Below are 15,000 nucleotides of genomic sequence, written 5' to 3'. Positions count from 1 at the left end.
CTTATTTAATATTATTATAATAATAATCATTGGGTATTTATGTCTTACGTCCCATAATTTCTGTTTGTTGTTTTTGTCTTTTGTGTTCTAGTTTAAATGTTTTCTCTGCATGAATGTGTCCCATCCCTTGTTTTAAAGCCAGTGTATACCAGGCTGTATTAAAGCCAGTGTATACCAGGCTGTATTAAAGCCAATGATGAAATGATCATATATGCATATTAAGTGTGTGTGTGAGCTGAAAGCTGCGCTCCTCTCCGTGTCCTCAGGTTCACAGCGACTACAGCAGCACAGAGCATCAGCAGCAGGACACTGAGCACTGAGCATCGCACTTTGAAGAAGGTGGAGTAAATCCCAAAGGGCTCCATGTACACTAACACAGTTCTCTCTGTTGACTCACACTGATAATCATTATCAAAAACTACACACCAGTACTCTCCTGTGTCTCCCACTGAGATATTAGAGATAACCAGGCTCCCATTATCATACCAGCTCACTCTGCTCATTCTCTGATCAGACTCTACACTAAAGATTCTTCCCTCTGTTCGGTTCGACTTGATAAACCAACCATGGCCCCTTCCCTTTCTCCAATCTCTGCATCTGAGAGTGACTTCTTCTCCCTCTGAGAAGAGCTCTACAGCAGGGGGGCCAAATTTGGGGCACACCACCAGCAAATAATATTGCTCTATCCTAGAGGCTTCACAGTCGTACCAATCTGAGTGATTTAACATTAGAGATGAAAACACCAGCGAGTAGTTTTGGTCTACTGAAGGAACAGTCTGGTTTAGTTGTCCTAGGTCAGAGATCAGTTTAGACCAACGTGGGGGCTGTTCATCAGTGGAGTCAGTGATAGTGCACGGCAACACAGCGGTCTCTCCCACTGAGCGGTAGATTATCTCATACTGTAGTTCCAACCTTACAGGGTAACTGCTAACACACTGCTGTTGGTTCATCACCAGACATCTGTAGTGTGAAAGGTCTGTAAAGTCTGTTTTTGTGACGTTGGAAACACGAAGAGCTGATGTGTTTGTCACCACTTGGTATCTTCCTCTAACATTGTCCATCACTGATGTCGTATTGTCCCCAAAAACTCTGCTCCATGTTTCATAATCATATCTAGAGTCCCGTTTGAGCCACTGGATATCCAGATTATCAGCTGCTTCCTCACATGGCAGGTCCACTGGTTCTCCAAGTCTCGCTGGGATACCGCTCCCAAATCTCCCACCTACTGAAGTACAAACAGTAATTGTGATGTTGTTGTCATGCGTCACGTTGCCCTCAGTCCAACACTCCTCTCGGTACGGGCCGGAGTCTGAATGGGTCAGGTTGAGGATGGTGTAAGAAGAACGATCCACATCGCTGTCAAGTCGTTGTTTCAGGTGTTCAGGTACTGAGGAGCTGTTGGACCAGAGGTCAGAGGTGTTCCACAGGACAAGCTTCTCCTCACCAACAGATCTGGAGATCAGGCAGGAGTTGGTGTTCTCGGGGAGGAAGAAGGTGTAAGAGCCTCCTTTCCCTTGGATGATGATCGGTTCTTGTGCATGGATGTAGTTGATGAGAGCAAACAGCAGGAAGGAGAGCTCTGTGACTGCAGCCATTCTGCTCCGAGGTCGACAAACACTGACACCACTCAGCTCATATACGCTCTACACCAACCCTCATCAGCAGCTGCTCTTTATCTGGTACACACATGACTTCTTTATCTCATCACCATCAGAAACTTTCCATCATCAGCTCTCTGTCCAGTAATCAACATCCTTTACGTGACTCTAAAACCACAGACGCTGACGTGTCTTCACATCTTCTTCAGAGACGAGAGGAAACATCAGAGATAAGAGAGGGGGGGGGGGGGCAGGGGGGTGTTTCTGTGTGAGAATTTGTATGTGTGCATGTCTTTACTTTGTACTTTTAAATGCACATGACAATACACTTGAACTTATTATGGTCTGTTTCTGCCTGTTTAGGTATTAGAGTTTCCTAAAGGACTCATTAAAGGAGCGCTCTAGATTTATGGGGACTCGCCCGGAGCGAGACCAACTCCACCGGACCAACTCCAACGTTCCCCTAACGTTCTTTTTACATTCCCTAACTTTTAAAAAACTTTAACAACCATGGTACCAACAATTTAAAAATATATATAATAATCTAAATCAGTTTTATTGGCCATATAGACACATACTGTACAATAGAGACAACAATATACATATAGTAGAGATGCACCGATAGAGCGGCCGGTGACCAGAATTGGCCGGTTTTCACGTGCTCGGCCATGACCGGCGACCAGCAGGTCAGTCTGACATACGGTGATTTCATGCTGGTCAACGCTCCGATTAACTGACAACATAAGTTATACCAGTTACAGTTCTCAAGGACGCACACACACACGGACGCCACAGCACGCTCTCTTTCTCCTTTCTCTCAACTTCTCCTCCGTGTGTCGGCGCTATTCTCCCACATGTAGGAACCTGGTGAATTAACCTGCAACATGTCAGCTGTTTGGGAATTCTTCAGCGTGTGTGCAGAAGATAACAAGTTTGCAATATGCAACACCTGCAAGGAGAAAGTAGGGCGTGGAGGGACGACACCAAAAACCTAAATTACATTTCTTTAGTTGATATTGATGTGAAAAGAAGGAAATGGTTCTAATATTGCTCTTTAGATCAGAATCAGAATCAGAATCAGAAAGTACCTGAACACCTGAAACAACGACTTGACAGCGATGTGGATACTTCTTCTTACACCATCCTCAGAATCAGAATCAGAATCAGAATCAGAAAGGGCTTTATTGCCAAGTACGTTGTACATACGAGGAATTTGTCATGGTGTTGTTGGAGCATGTCACACATACAAATATAAGAAGGATAAAAGGATATAAACAATATAAGTATAAACATATACACACAGTACGTATTAATAACGATAATTTTTTTTAAAATAATATAGTAATGGTAGATATAAATAGTAAATAGTAGATGTGTGTGAATGTCCCACACCAGGAGTAATTTATATAGTTCTATTATATAGTGATCCATTATGTGTTCAACACATGTTCTATTAAAGAAAAGATAGAAAATAAATATGTGTGTGTTCTGTAAAGTGGTTAGAAAAAATGAAATCAGAATCGGCTGGCCTAACACAAAGAAATCGGTGCATCTCTAACATATAGGCACATCATATACAAAATATATTTGTATATTATGTATATATATATATATATATATATATATATATATATAGGAGCCACCTGTCCCATCTGCAGAGCCAACCTGGCGGACGGCGCCGCTGCCCTCGCCCCCCCACAACCCCTCTGACATCACCCCCCCTCCTCCTCTCCCCCGTGGCGTTTCCTACGGCGAGCCAACGAGCCGGTGCTCTCTTCCTTTGCCAGTATTCCTCTCTCTCTCTCTCTCTCTCGGTAGTTTGTAGTGTTAAAGGACAACTCATCTGTTTTTATAACCTTGTATTTAAATTGTTTGATGTCAGAACTGAATCGACTCAAAAGAAAATAATAAAACCTTCAAAACCTCCTGTTCAGTGCTCTAATCTGACCACTTTTATCAGTAACGAGTAATCTAACGCGTTACTATTTCCAAACCAGTAATCAGATTAAAGTTACTTATCCAAGTCACTGTGCGTTACTATTTTTGTCATTTTCCTTAGTAAAAATATATATTTTTGTTTCTTGCGTCTCGGAGAGTGTATGCAACAAGTCACGTTTTCATCATGAGGACATGAGGACAGGTCACGACATGAGGACAGGTCACGTTTTCAGCATGAGGACAGGTCACGTTTACATCATGAGGACAGGTCACGTTTTCAGCATGAGGACAGGTCACGTTTACATCATGAGGACATGAGGACAGGTCACGTTTACATCATGAGGACATGAGGACAGGTCACGTTTACATCATGAGGACATGAGGACAGGTCACGTTTTCATCGTGAGGACAGGTCACGTTTTCATCATGAGGACAGGTCACGTTTACATCATGAGGACATGAGGACAGGTCACGTTTACATCATGAGGACAGGTCACGTTTACATCATGAGGACATGAGGACAGGTCACGTTTTCATCATGAGGACATGAGGACAGGTCACGTTTTCATCATGAGGACAGGTCACGTTTTCATCATGAGGACAGGTCACGTTTACATCATGAGGACATGAGGACAGGTCACGTTTTCATCATGAGGACAGGTCACGTTTACATCATGAGGACATGAGGACAGGTCACGTTTTCATCATGAGGACATGAGGACAGGTCACGTTTACATCATGAGGACAGGTCACGTTTACATCATGAGGACAGGTCACGTTTACATCATGAGGACATGAGGACAGGTCACGTTTTCATCATGAGGACATGAGGACAGGTCACGTTTACATCATGAGGACATGAGGACAGGTCACGTTTACATCATGAGGACAGGTCACGTTTACATCATGAGGACATGAGGACAGGTCACGTTTACATCATGAGGACAGGTCACGTTTACATCATGAGGACATGAGGACAGGTCACGTTTTCATCATGAGGACAGGTCACGTTTTCATCATGAGGACATGAGGACAGGTCACGTTTACATCATGAGGACAGGTCACGTTTACATCATGAGGACATGAGGACAGGTCACGTTTACATCATGAGGACATGAGGACAGGTCACGTTTTCATCATGAGGACATGAGGACAGGTCACGTTTACATCATGAGGACATGAGGACAGGTCACGTTTTCATCATGAGGACAGGTCACGTTTTCATCATGAGGCCAGGTCACGTTTTCATCATGAGGACAGGTCACGTTTACATCATGAGGACATGAGGACAGGTCACGTTTTCATCATGAGGACATGAGGACAGGTCACGTTTTCATCATGAGGACAGGTCACGTTTACATCATGAGGACAGGTCACGTTTACATCATGAGGACAGGTCACGTTTTCATCATGAGGACAGGTCACGTTTACATCATGAGGACAGGTCACGTTTTCATCATGAGGACAGGTCACGTTTTCATCATGAGGACAGGTCACGTTTACATCATGAGGACAGGTCACGTTTTCATCATGAGGACATGAGGACAGGTCACGTTTTCATCATGAGGACAGGTCACGTGTACCACGCAGCGACACAAACGTAAACAACAATGAAGGAGGAGAGAGATGCGCGTTTTCTAGCTGGAAATACAGTCACTATTTTGAGCTTATGTCAGCTAAAGACGGCAATATTAAGGTTGGTTGGACACTCTGCTGGTGGGACAAAAACACTACGTCAAATTTGAAGAAACATTTGGAGTCGCAGCACTGCAGTCAAACTTACAGAGCAAGTCCCACCAGGTGGTCGAAGCAGAGAGCAGGAGGTCCCCCACCACCCAAACAACAAAAGCTGGACTTCGGTGCAAAACCAGTAAGTGGGGGAGAGTTGAAGAAGTTGGACAGGCAGGATGTTGTAGAGGAAATGCTGCCCTTAAACACGGTTGACTCGCTCTCTTTCGTGCCATAATAAACTAGATCCCTACTACTGGCAACGCTGAGCTGCCTCACAGTAAACCGGTTGTCATTTTTATGTTGAGGCTGTGGGGGTTTTGTCAGCAGCTGTTGAATGTAACTAATAAAGTAACTTGTAATCTAACTTCATTACTTTTAAAATCAAGTAATCTTTAAAGTCTGTAAAGTAGGAGCCAGTAACTGTGGCAACACTGCTCCTGTTGTTGTTGTTTTGTCTCGAGAGGACGAACTTCCGTCTGTTTAACGGGACTGAAATAAATCTCTTAGTGTAGGAGCCATTTAGATCCATTCATCCATTCTTTTGGTTAGGTTAATTTAGTTAATACTTATTTTAGCCACTTGGGGGAGTATTGCATTGGGTGTGGTATGTCACTGTGAATTAGGTATATCTGCAGGTGTGGATGGCGGGGAACACACGGTTCTTACCGTAGCCGAGCGAGCACCCACTCCACCGACAATAAGCCACAGCACTTTAGTAATCACCACTGGGTGAAGTACTATTTTATGTGAAATACCCTTTTTCTACTTTTATAAGAAACGGGAACACCACCCAAAGAGAACTACCGTATTTTCTGGACTATAAGTCACACTTTTTTTCATACTTTGGCTGGTCCTGCGACTTATAGTCAGGTGCAACTTATATATCAAAATATTTATAATTAAACATGTTTTTAAATGTTAATTCATACTGACTGACATGAACCAAGGACTAGGACTCGCTGGCTTGTTATGTTAACCTATTCAGCCTCCCAGCTATGTTCTTTATGCTATTGTGTAGTTGAATAACTGTTAATGTGTTACGTTAACATACCGGACACATATTCAGCCTGTTGTTCTGTGTGATATTGTGTAGTTGAATAACTTGCCTTTCCAGATTAAATGTCTGTTCTTGGTCTTGGATTTTGTGAAATACATTTCTAAATAAATGCGACTTATAGTCCAGTGTGACTTATATATGTTTTTTTCCTCTTCATGACGCATTTTTTGACTGATGCGACTTATAGTCTGGAAAATACGGTAATGCCAGGACCTAAGATCTTTTTGCTACGCGTTGAGAACACCATGCCATCCATACCGAGGCTTATAGGATAGCCTTTCTTTCTAAGGATTGTTTGATTACACATAATGTAATAGTGGAATATAATCAAGGGATTAGGGCGGCACCAAAATCATGGTTGCAGCTGTCGCCAGGGCCGCCGATTGCTACAGGCGAACTAGGTGATTGCCTACGTCAGGGAAGTCAAACTCAGTTTCCCAGAGGGCCACACTGGAAAAAGAGAATCACATCAAGAGCCAGACATGTAGAGTTTACTGACGTGCTTTTATTTCATCGAAAAGGTCAAATATCTTTGACTCAATGATTGCACGTCTCATACAGTCTCCTCACTGACAGTTCGTGTGAAAGAGTCAGCAACAAAGTTCCAAAGCCATCCTAGAATTTAACAAATCAAGCAACAACAATGATTATATTTTCTAAGCAGGCTAGCACCCAGCTGACTCTCAACAAGCTCTTTCACAGCCTGAATATTAAACTCTCTGATTCTGGTTCTAGTTCTGGGGGGATTTCTGAGTCTCAAAGTCGGCAAATTTGCCAAATTCTGCTTTGAGTGTCACGTAATTGAAAGTTGAAAAACAGTTTCCTGTGTTTTTGGTTTGGCGCACAACTAGGTGGGCCATCTCCCAACGTAATGATGTTAGCGTGCTCTGGGCCTGAATGTTTTATTGCGAGAAATATGACACAGAAAAAGTGAGAAAAACTTGAGACAAAAGTGTCTAAGAAAACGGCCAAAATGTTACGTGTGCACAAGACGTAATACGTCTCCATAGCAGCAGGCGGCGCTAATCTGTATTGTCGCCCAAAAATGAAAACCGGCAGCTGATTGGGCAAACGTGTCACGTGGGTCTGGCTTCTCCCCGACCATAATGGCGGCTCGTTCAGAATACGATCTCATATTGGACTAAAATAGTTCACCGAAACGTGTTTCTGAAAACATTTGAAGAGAGAAATAGGCCGTGCAGTTGCTGAATCTGTCTTCATTTCAGATCAACAAAGGTCAGTTTAAAAGATTTTACTCACATTTTGAGAGACTCTAGTCACGCTCATCCCGCTCTCCGTTTCCTGGTTAGCTCTCCACCAATCAGATGGGTCGTTGAGTCTGACTGCCGGCAGTGCCCGCCCCCCGATTATACATGTCAAATCAGCCAAAATGAAGGACGACGGCACGGAACACACCGAACAGACTCGAGTCACCGACCTCGCCAGACATGTAATTGCAAATTGAAAAACAGATTTCCATGTTTTTGGTTTGGTGCACAACTAGGTGGGCCAGAATGTGTTGTGAACCTAAATTGATATGCGGGCCGGATCAGAATTAGTTAGAGTAAATGATGCCTCTAGAGGCTGCATGTGTGCTGACTCAGATATAATTAAAAAAGTCGATCAAAAGGAGAAATAAATATATAGTACATATTATATATATACATACATAATAGATGAAAACAATACAGAATGCCTGAGAGCATTACTGCAATATATCCCATTATGTTTTAATATTTAGATTGTAATCTATGTTTCTCTTTGCATATTTCCAGCATGAACTGATTCAGAAAAAGGTAGAAATATGTGCATTAAAATTCACCTGAATGCAGGAAATGAGGTATTTAATGTTGGACCCCCAGACCAGAAACACTACGACTGGTGCCGTCCGGTCCCGTTAACCCTCAGGTTGGTCTCCCGTCGACCAACAAACAACTCTGAGTTTTTTCTGGGTCAAAATTTAAAAATACAACTTTTTTTTCCGACACTTTTTGTCACTTTTCCTGATGTTTTTGTTGATGTTTTCTGCACTTTATTTGATATTTTTGTGGGTTTTTTCCAACGTTCTATTATCAATTTTTCTTTAAATGCTATAAAAATCACTTTTTATGTGTTTTCTAATTGTTTTTTTTTTTTTTACTTTTTTTCTGTTTTTTGTCACATTTTCTCTGTTTTTTTTTCTCAATTTTTGTCACTTTTTTCATTCGTTCTTTCATCAGTTTTATCAAATTGTTATCAACGCTATCAAATTGAATAAAAACGCCCAAATCCAATGATAGTAGTGAACTGATCATTTATTTAACTTGAAGAGCGTTGTAGGGAACCATCCATGTTATTTTTTTTGACAACTTTGTTGAACAAAATCCTAATTTCTGATAGAAGGTTGAAGGTAGGAGGTTCCTGAACACCACCTGGCCCTGTAGAAGGTCCCTGAACGCCACCCGGCCTGTAGAAGGTCCCTGAACGCCACCCGGCCCTGTAGAAGGTCCCTGAACGCCACCCGGCCCTGTAGAAGGTCCCTGAACGCCACCCGGCCCTGAGGGACTATGAGGACTGAGTCTCTGAGGAGCTTTCTAGTCCTCGTAGTAGCGTTTCTTCATGGCTCTGTATTTCCTCAGGTAGTACAGCGCCTCCAGCTCTTTGGCCACGTACTCTCCCCGAGCGATCATCTCCTTGATCTTCTCCGGCTCCTGCACACTCTTGTTCTTCGTGAACGCCGCTCGCAGACGGTCCCTGAAGTACTCGCCGCCTTTAGGGTACTCCCTACCGAGGTACAGGAGCTGGGGGGAGAACGTTCATCTGAGACCTTCTCTTAAAGACACAGGCTCTTTTTATACAGACAGACAGGCAGACAGACAGGTAGACAGGTAGGCAGACAGGCAGACAGGCAGACAGACAGACAGACAGGCATGCAGAGAGAGAGACAGACAGGCAGGCAGAAAGAGAGGCAGGCAGACAGGCAGACTCACGTTTTTATAGAGTCGGATCACTTCGGCCCTCAGAGGGTTCGCCATCATCTCAGAGCTGAGAGACACAGAGTTACATTAATACTCACTAACTGGGTATTAATACTCAGAATATATACTCACTAACTGGGTATTAATACTCGGAATATATACTCACTAACTGGGTATTAATACTCGGAATATATACTCACTAACTGGGTATTAATACTCGGAATATATACTCACTAACTGGGTATTAATACTCAGAATATATACTCACTAACAAACATGAAAAAAACACTTTTTATTGTCCCAATCTCAACGGTTTTGTTGTTTTTTATATTATTTTTTCCAATGTTTTGATATTTTTCCCAAAGTTTTAGACAGGAAACAGAAAAAGTGAGTTTCTGATCAATCGATCAGATTTCCTGACGGTTTCCTGAGCTGGATGTGTAAGAAGACGACGGACATAATTCTGTTTTATGTGTCGTAATGTTTGTAATTCTGCATCACTGGGCCTCCTTAAAGAGGAGATGATGTATTATTATTATGTATACACATTGTGTGTATATATATATATATATATATATATATATATATATATATATATATATATAGTTCACGGTGAGTGAGGCTCTCCGCTAACACACTAACACTGATTTTAAGGCTAACAACAAACTAAGCTAACAACTCGTTAACAGTTGAACAGTTGATATTCAGAGTAAAGCTGTCTCTGTACCTGATGACCTCTGCTGCAGCTGCCTGAAGCTCCTCCGGAACAACCGCTGAGTTAGCTAACGGCTAACAACACGTTAGCTAACAGCTAATATGACGTAAAACCTGCTAAAAACCGACAACAACTCGCTCTGTGTCCGTTAGTTTACGTCTGTGGTTTGATTAAAGGCTCAGCTTGCAGTGCAGCTTTTTATAACGACTAACGTTAAACGGTTGTTTAATAAATGACCTTTTTAGTCACGAGCTCGGTGTGAAACGAGTAAGTAAACAACCGAAGAGTAACACATACACACACAGGTAGAGATAGTTATCCCCCGAGACAGAAACGGGTCCGCTGAAAGTTTCGCACATGCGCAGAACTACTTAAAGAGCAGTTGTTATATAGTTATATAGTAAACATTTTGTATTTGGTGAACTAAAACTTTGACACGTATGTTAACCTTCCTGTTGACCCATTTTCAAAAAGTTTCTATATCAGAAAATTTGGGTTTCTTTCAACCAAATTGTCAAAACAAAATAAGGTGGATGGTTCCATATACAGCGCTCTTCACAAGGAAGTACTCTTCACTGAATTTGGGAGCTTTGTTTTATTTTATAGCAAAAAAAGAACGAAACTGACAAAAATGTCAGAAAAAGCTTCAAAGGAAAATGTACAAAAACGTCAGAAAAAGCTTGGAAAAAAAGCCACAAAAAATGGACAAAAATGTCGGAAAAAGTCACAAAAAACTTGGAAAAAGTCACAAAAAATGGACAAAAATGTCGGAAAAAGTCACAAAAAACTTGGAAAAAGTCACAAAAAACTTGGAAAAAGTCACAAAAAATGGACAAAAACTTGGAAAAAAAGCCACAAAAAACTTGGAAAAAAAAGGCACAAAAAATGGACAAAAACTTGGGAAAAAAGTCACAAAAAACTTGGAAAAAGTCACAAAAAATTGACAAAAACGTCAAAAAAAGTCACAAAAAGCTTGGAAAAAAAGCCACAAAAAATGGACAAAAATGTCGGAAAAAGTCACAAAAAACTTGGAAAAAGTCACAAAAAACTTGGAAAAAGTCACAAAAAATGGACAAAAACGTCAAAAAAAAATCACAAAAAATGGTCAAAAACTTGGAAAAAAAGCCACAAAAAACTTGGAAAAAGTCACAAAAAACTTGGAAAAAAAGTCACAAAAAATGGACAAAAACGTCAAAAAAAAATCACAAAAAATGGTCAAAAACTTGGAAAAAAAGCCACAAAAAACTTGGAAAAAGTCACAAAAAACTTGGAAAAAAAGTCACAAAAAATGGACAAAAACTTGGGAAAAAAGTCACAAAAAATTGACAAAAACGTCAAAAAAAGTCACAAAAAGCTTGGAAAAAAAGCCACAAAAAATGGACAAAAATGTCGGAAAAAGTCACAAAAAACTTGGAAAAAAAGTCACAAAAAACTTGGGAAAAAAAGCCACAAAAAATGGACAAAAACTGGACCAAGACCAACGTGGAGGCAGCAGAGAAGGCATCCAGATGGCTAAAGAGGGGGGACAACTGGACGCAGGCTGGAGCTCCATCAACCCCGGGCGGGTCGCCTGGCAGAGGGGATCTTTTGCCGGTATTTGGCTTAAAAACAATTTAAAGGGGGAACATTATGGAAAATAGTTTGAGAACAACGTGACATCATGACCGCGTGTTATCTGTACGCATTTTGAGCTATCAGCGTGTATGTCTATGCTGTATACAGCGGACGCCAGTCTGCAACATCACAGCGTAAACATACACGCCACTTTCTAAAGCCAGGTGGTCACACAAAGTCACACGTGGGACCTGGTCCCCGGTCTCCTGGGTGAAAGTCCTGTGTTTGACCCGTCCACCCCCCCGACCAACCTCCCTACGCAGATTTTCGGCCTTTCATACTACTCGCTACGGCGTCAATTCACACACAATCACAAGGTAATTAAGTCAATGGAGGCCGAACGGCGTTGATAAACACGCTAAAAAGCGAGAATGCGTCTTGATAACACGGCAGTAATGGCATATGAATTGGCGTGTCACACATACGTCACTTCACGACATCAGTCTGAGAACCAGCAACCCAAAAAAAGGAGATCTTGTTTTATTTTCAATATGAATTCTTTTTTATTCTTTACACAAAATCTTTCTTATTAATAAAAACGTGATTTCAGGCACAACAGCGCTAGGTAATGGGACAACATGTCCGTCTGAAAGTGTGAACTAATGTGTTATAAAAAGACATTTTCTCACACTTATCACACTTAACACACAAACATCAGAGCGGCCGGCAGTTCAGACGCAGCAGAGCGTTGACGTTATTCTGACCGTTAACGGTCTCGGAGGATGGCGAGACGGCGTCAGTAGTTGGTCTTCAGGCGCCTGTTCTCCTCCCGTAGCTTCTCCACCTCCTCCACCAGAGACTCGTTGACCGAGTACTTCTCGATCAGACCGTGGATCTCGTTCTGAAACACACACACGGGAGTCGTCACACACACACACACACACACACACACACACACACACACACATTGGTGCCCTATTTTAACGATCTAAGCACACGGCGTGAAGCGCCTGGTGCAGGTGTGTTTAAGGCGTGTCCAAATCCTTTAACTGTGTTTTTCTCAAGTTTTGAGTCATTTTTTCTGTGTTTCTCAAGTTTTTTGTAGCGTGAGTGTAGTTTCTAAATAGAAGGAAGTGGACATGTTGAAACCAGAGCAGAAAGAGAAGATGGGTACCAGCTGGATGTAAAACTGTCGGACCATCTCCACCTGCAGGTTGACGATGTCTCGGTGGCAGGCGTCCCTGAAGACGAGAGGGAGGGACAGCAACGTTAGCTTCTAACGTTCAAGGTTTCAACCTTTTTAAAAAAGGAGAGAAGTGGAAGGTGAGGCCGGACCTGAACTCCTCCAGAGTCTCGTGGATCATGTTCTGGATGAAGTGGATCTGCAGCGAGGTGAGTGGAGCAGCACCGGCCTGGCCCACAACCTCAGAGATGTTCTGGGAGAGAGAGGAGGAGACGGCCGCACACAGAGCTGGACCTGAAGGTAACACACACACACACACACACACACACACACACACACACACACACACACACACACACAATCAGTACTTTTATCATCGTAAAACACATTTCATTCAAAGTGGACAGAAACTAAATAAAACTATCAAAAGCCATCTTGGTTCATCTTTCCACTGTTCCAACAATCACCACTCTGGTTTGGTTGATATAAACCCTTAATTCACCCATTTACATGTGGAAATATGCTGGCTCTATACATGCTAAAAGTACTGATTATTTACATGGAGTCTGGTGGAAATATGCTGGCTCTATACACGCTAAAAGTCCTGATTATTTACATGGAGTCTGGTGGAAATATGCTGGCTCTATACACGCTAAAAGTCCTGATTATTTACATGGAGTCTGGTGGAAATATGCTGGCTCTATACACGCTAAAAGTCCTGATTATTTACATGGAGTCTGGTGGAAATATGCTGGCTCTATACACGCTAAAAGTACTGATTATTTACATGGAGTCTGGTGGAAATATGCTGGCTCTATACACACTAAAAGTCCTGATTATTTACATGGAGTCTGGTGGAAATATGCTGGCTCTATACATGCTAAAAGTCCTGATTATTTACATGGAGTCTGGTGGAGATATGCTGGCTCTATACATGCTAAAAGTACTGATTATTTACATGGAGTCTGGTGGAGATATGCTGGCTCTATACACGCTAAAAGTCCTGATTATTTACATGGAGTCTGGTGGGTTTGGTGATGGTGATTTCGGGGCTGTTTCATGTTAAACTAAAAGGATCTTACTCTTTAACTAAAAGGTCTATCTCTGTAGGGATCCTTTCCAGTCAGTGTGGTGTCTCTGTGCTGGACCAGAGAAAGGTCCTTTCTTCTAATTGCAGCCACCCAAGAAATCCAACATGCTCTCCTTCATGCTTTTTCCATGTAGGAAAACGAAAAAAGTGTAACACATGGTTCCTACGGTTTCCACGACAATTGTGTGAGACACTGGAGCAGTTTATTATGCAGCAGTGTTTTCCAGGCATTTTAAAATAGTGCAGCATTGCAACAACCTCCTCTGGTACCAACAAACAATGAACGCGTGCTGGCGGGTATCCTCCCAAAATGGCAGCTACCGTGTGTGTGTGTGTGTGTGTGTGTGTGTGTGTGTATGTGTCTGCGTGTGTGTGTGTGTGTGTCTGCGTGTGTGTGTCTGTGTGTGTGTGCGTGTGTGTGTATGTGTCTGCGTGTGTGTGTGTGTGTGTCTGTGTGTGTGTGTGTGTGTCTGTCTGCGTGTGTCTGTGTGTCTGCGTGTGTGTGTCTGTGTGTGTGTGTCTGCGTGTGTGTGTGTGTGTGTCTGCGTGTGTGTGTGTCTGCGTGTGTGTGTGTGTGTCTGTGTGTGTGTGTCTGCGTGTGTGTGTGTGTGTGTCTGCGTGTGTGTGTCTGCGTGTGTGTGTGTCTGCGTGTGTGTGTGTGTGTCTGTGTGTGTGCGTGTGTGTGTGTGTCTGTGTGTGTGTGTGTGCGTGTGTGTGTGTGTGTCTGCGTGTGTGTGTGTGTCTGCGTGTGTGTGTGTGTGTGTCTGTGTGTGTGTGTGTGTGTGTGTGTGTGTGTGTGTGTGTGTGTGTGTCTGTGTGCGTGTGTGTGTGTGTGTCTGTTGCTCTACCTGAGGTGGAGGTGGGCGGAGCCGCCTGGAAAGGTGACTCATAGCTCAGCTGAGCTTGAATCCCATTGGCTCTCCTGAGGCTCAGCTCTGGGGTGAAGAAGGGCGGAGGCGGCTGAATGTGATTGGTCGTCTGGGAGGCTGTGGGCGGAGTCTGAGGCTCCCCCTCCAGACTGGAGCTGCTGGCCTGTCGACCAATAGAGGGGGACGTCACTACACAATCTCTTTTTTATGTAAAAACAGGTAAACTAGTGTGATGTCAGCTTGTTAAATATGAATATCTTCTAGTTTCTTCTCTCCTCTGGGACAGGAAACTGAAAATCTTTGAGTTG

General features: G+C 42.7%; 2 protein-coding genes across 4 annotated transcripts in view; both read right to left on the bottom strand.

The window, feature by feature from the left end:
* Positions 1 to 8,600: 8,600 nt before the first annotated feature.
* lyrm5b (LYR motif containing 5b) lies at positions 8,601 to 10,332 on the bottom strand. Its single transcript, XM_031313106.2, has 3 exons — positions 10,009 to 10,332; positions 9,294 to 9,348; positions 8,601 to 9,104 (listed from the first exon to the last, which is right to left on the bottom strand). Exons 2-3 carry the CDS (start codon positions 9,339 to 9,341, stop codon positions 8,898 to 8,900), a joined length of 255 nt encoding a protein of 84 aa, XP_031168966.1. The 5' UTR covers positions 9,342 to 9,348; positions 10,009 to 10,332; the 3' UTR covers positions 8,601 to 8,897.
* Positions 10,333 to 12,098: 1,766 nt separating this feature from the next.
* Positions 12,099 to 15,000, bottom strand: part of nedd1 (NEDD1 gamma-tubulin ring complex targeting factor) — a 16,043-nt gene continuing 13,141 nt past the window's right edge. Inside the window, exons 13-16 of one of the 3 annotated variants that reach the window (XM_036003487.1) lie at positions 14,672 to 14,855; positions 12,886 to 13,027; positions 12,725 to 12,791; positions 12,099 to 12,451 (exon numbers count right to left, since the gene is read on the bottom strand). In XM_036003487.1, coding sequence (XP_035859380.1) covers positions 12,347 to 12,451; positions 12,725 to 12,791; positions 12,886 to 13,027; positions 14,672 to 14,855 — 498 coding nt within the window. In that variant the 3' untranslated portion in view covers positions 12,099 to 12,346. The remainder of the gene's footprint in view (positions 12,452 to 12,724; positions 12,792 to 12,885; positions 13,028 to 14,671; positions 14,856 to 15,000) is intronic. The other 2 variants (XM_036003486.1, XM_031313103.2) reach the window with 2 other exon arrangements.

Source organism: Sander lucioperca, chromosome 7 (genome assembly GCF_008315115.2).
Source record: "Sander lucioperca isolate FBNREF2018 chromosome 7, SLUC_FBN_1.2, whole genome shotgun sequence".
NCBI classification, from domain to species: Eukaryota; Metazoa; Chordata; class Actinopteri; order Perciformes; family Percidae; genus Sander; species Sander lucioperca.
The sequence above is the reverse complement of the archived record's forward strand: the minus strand, read 5'-3'. Positions and strand labels throughout refer to the sequence as shown.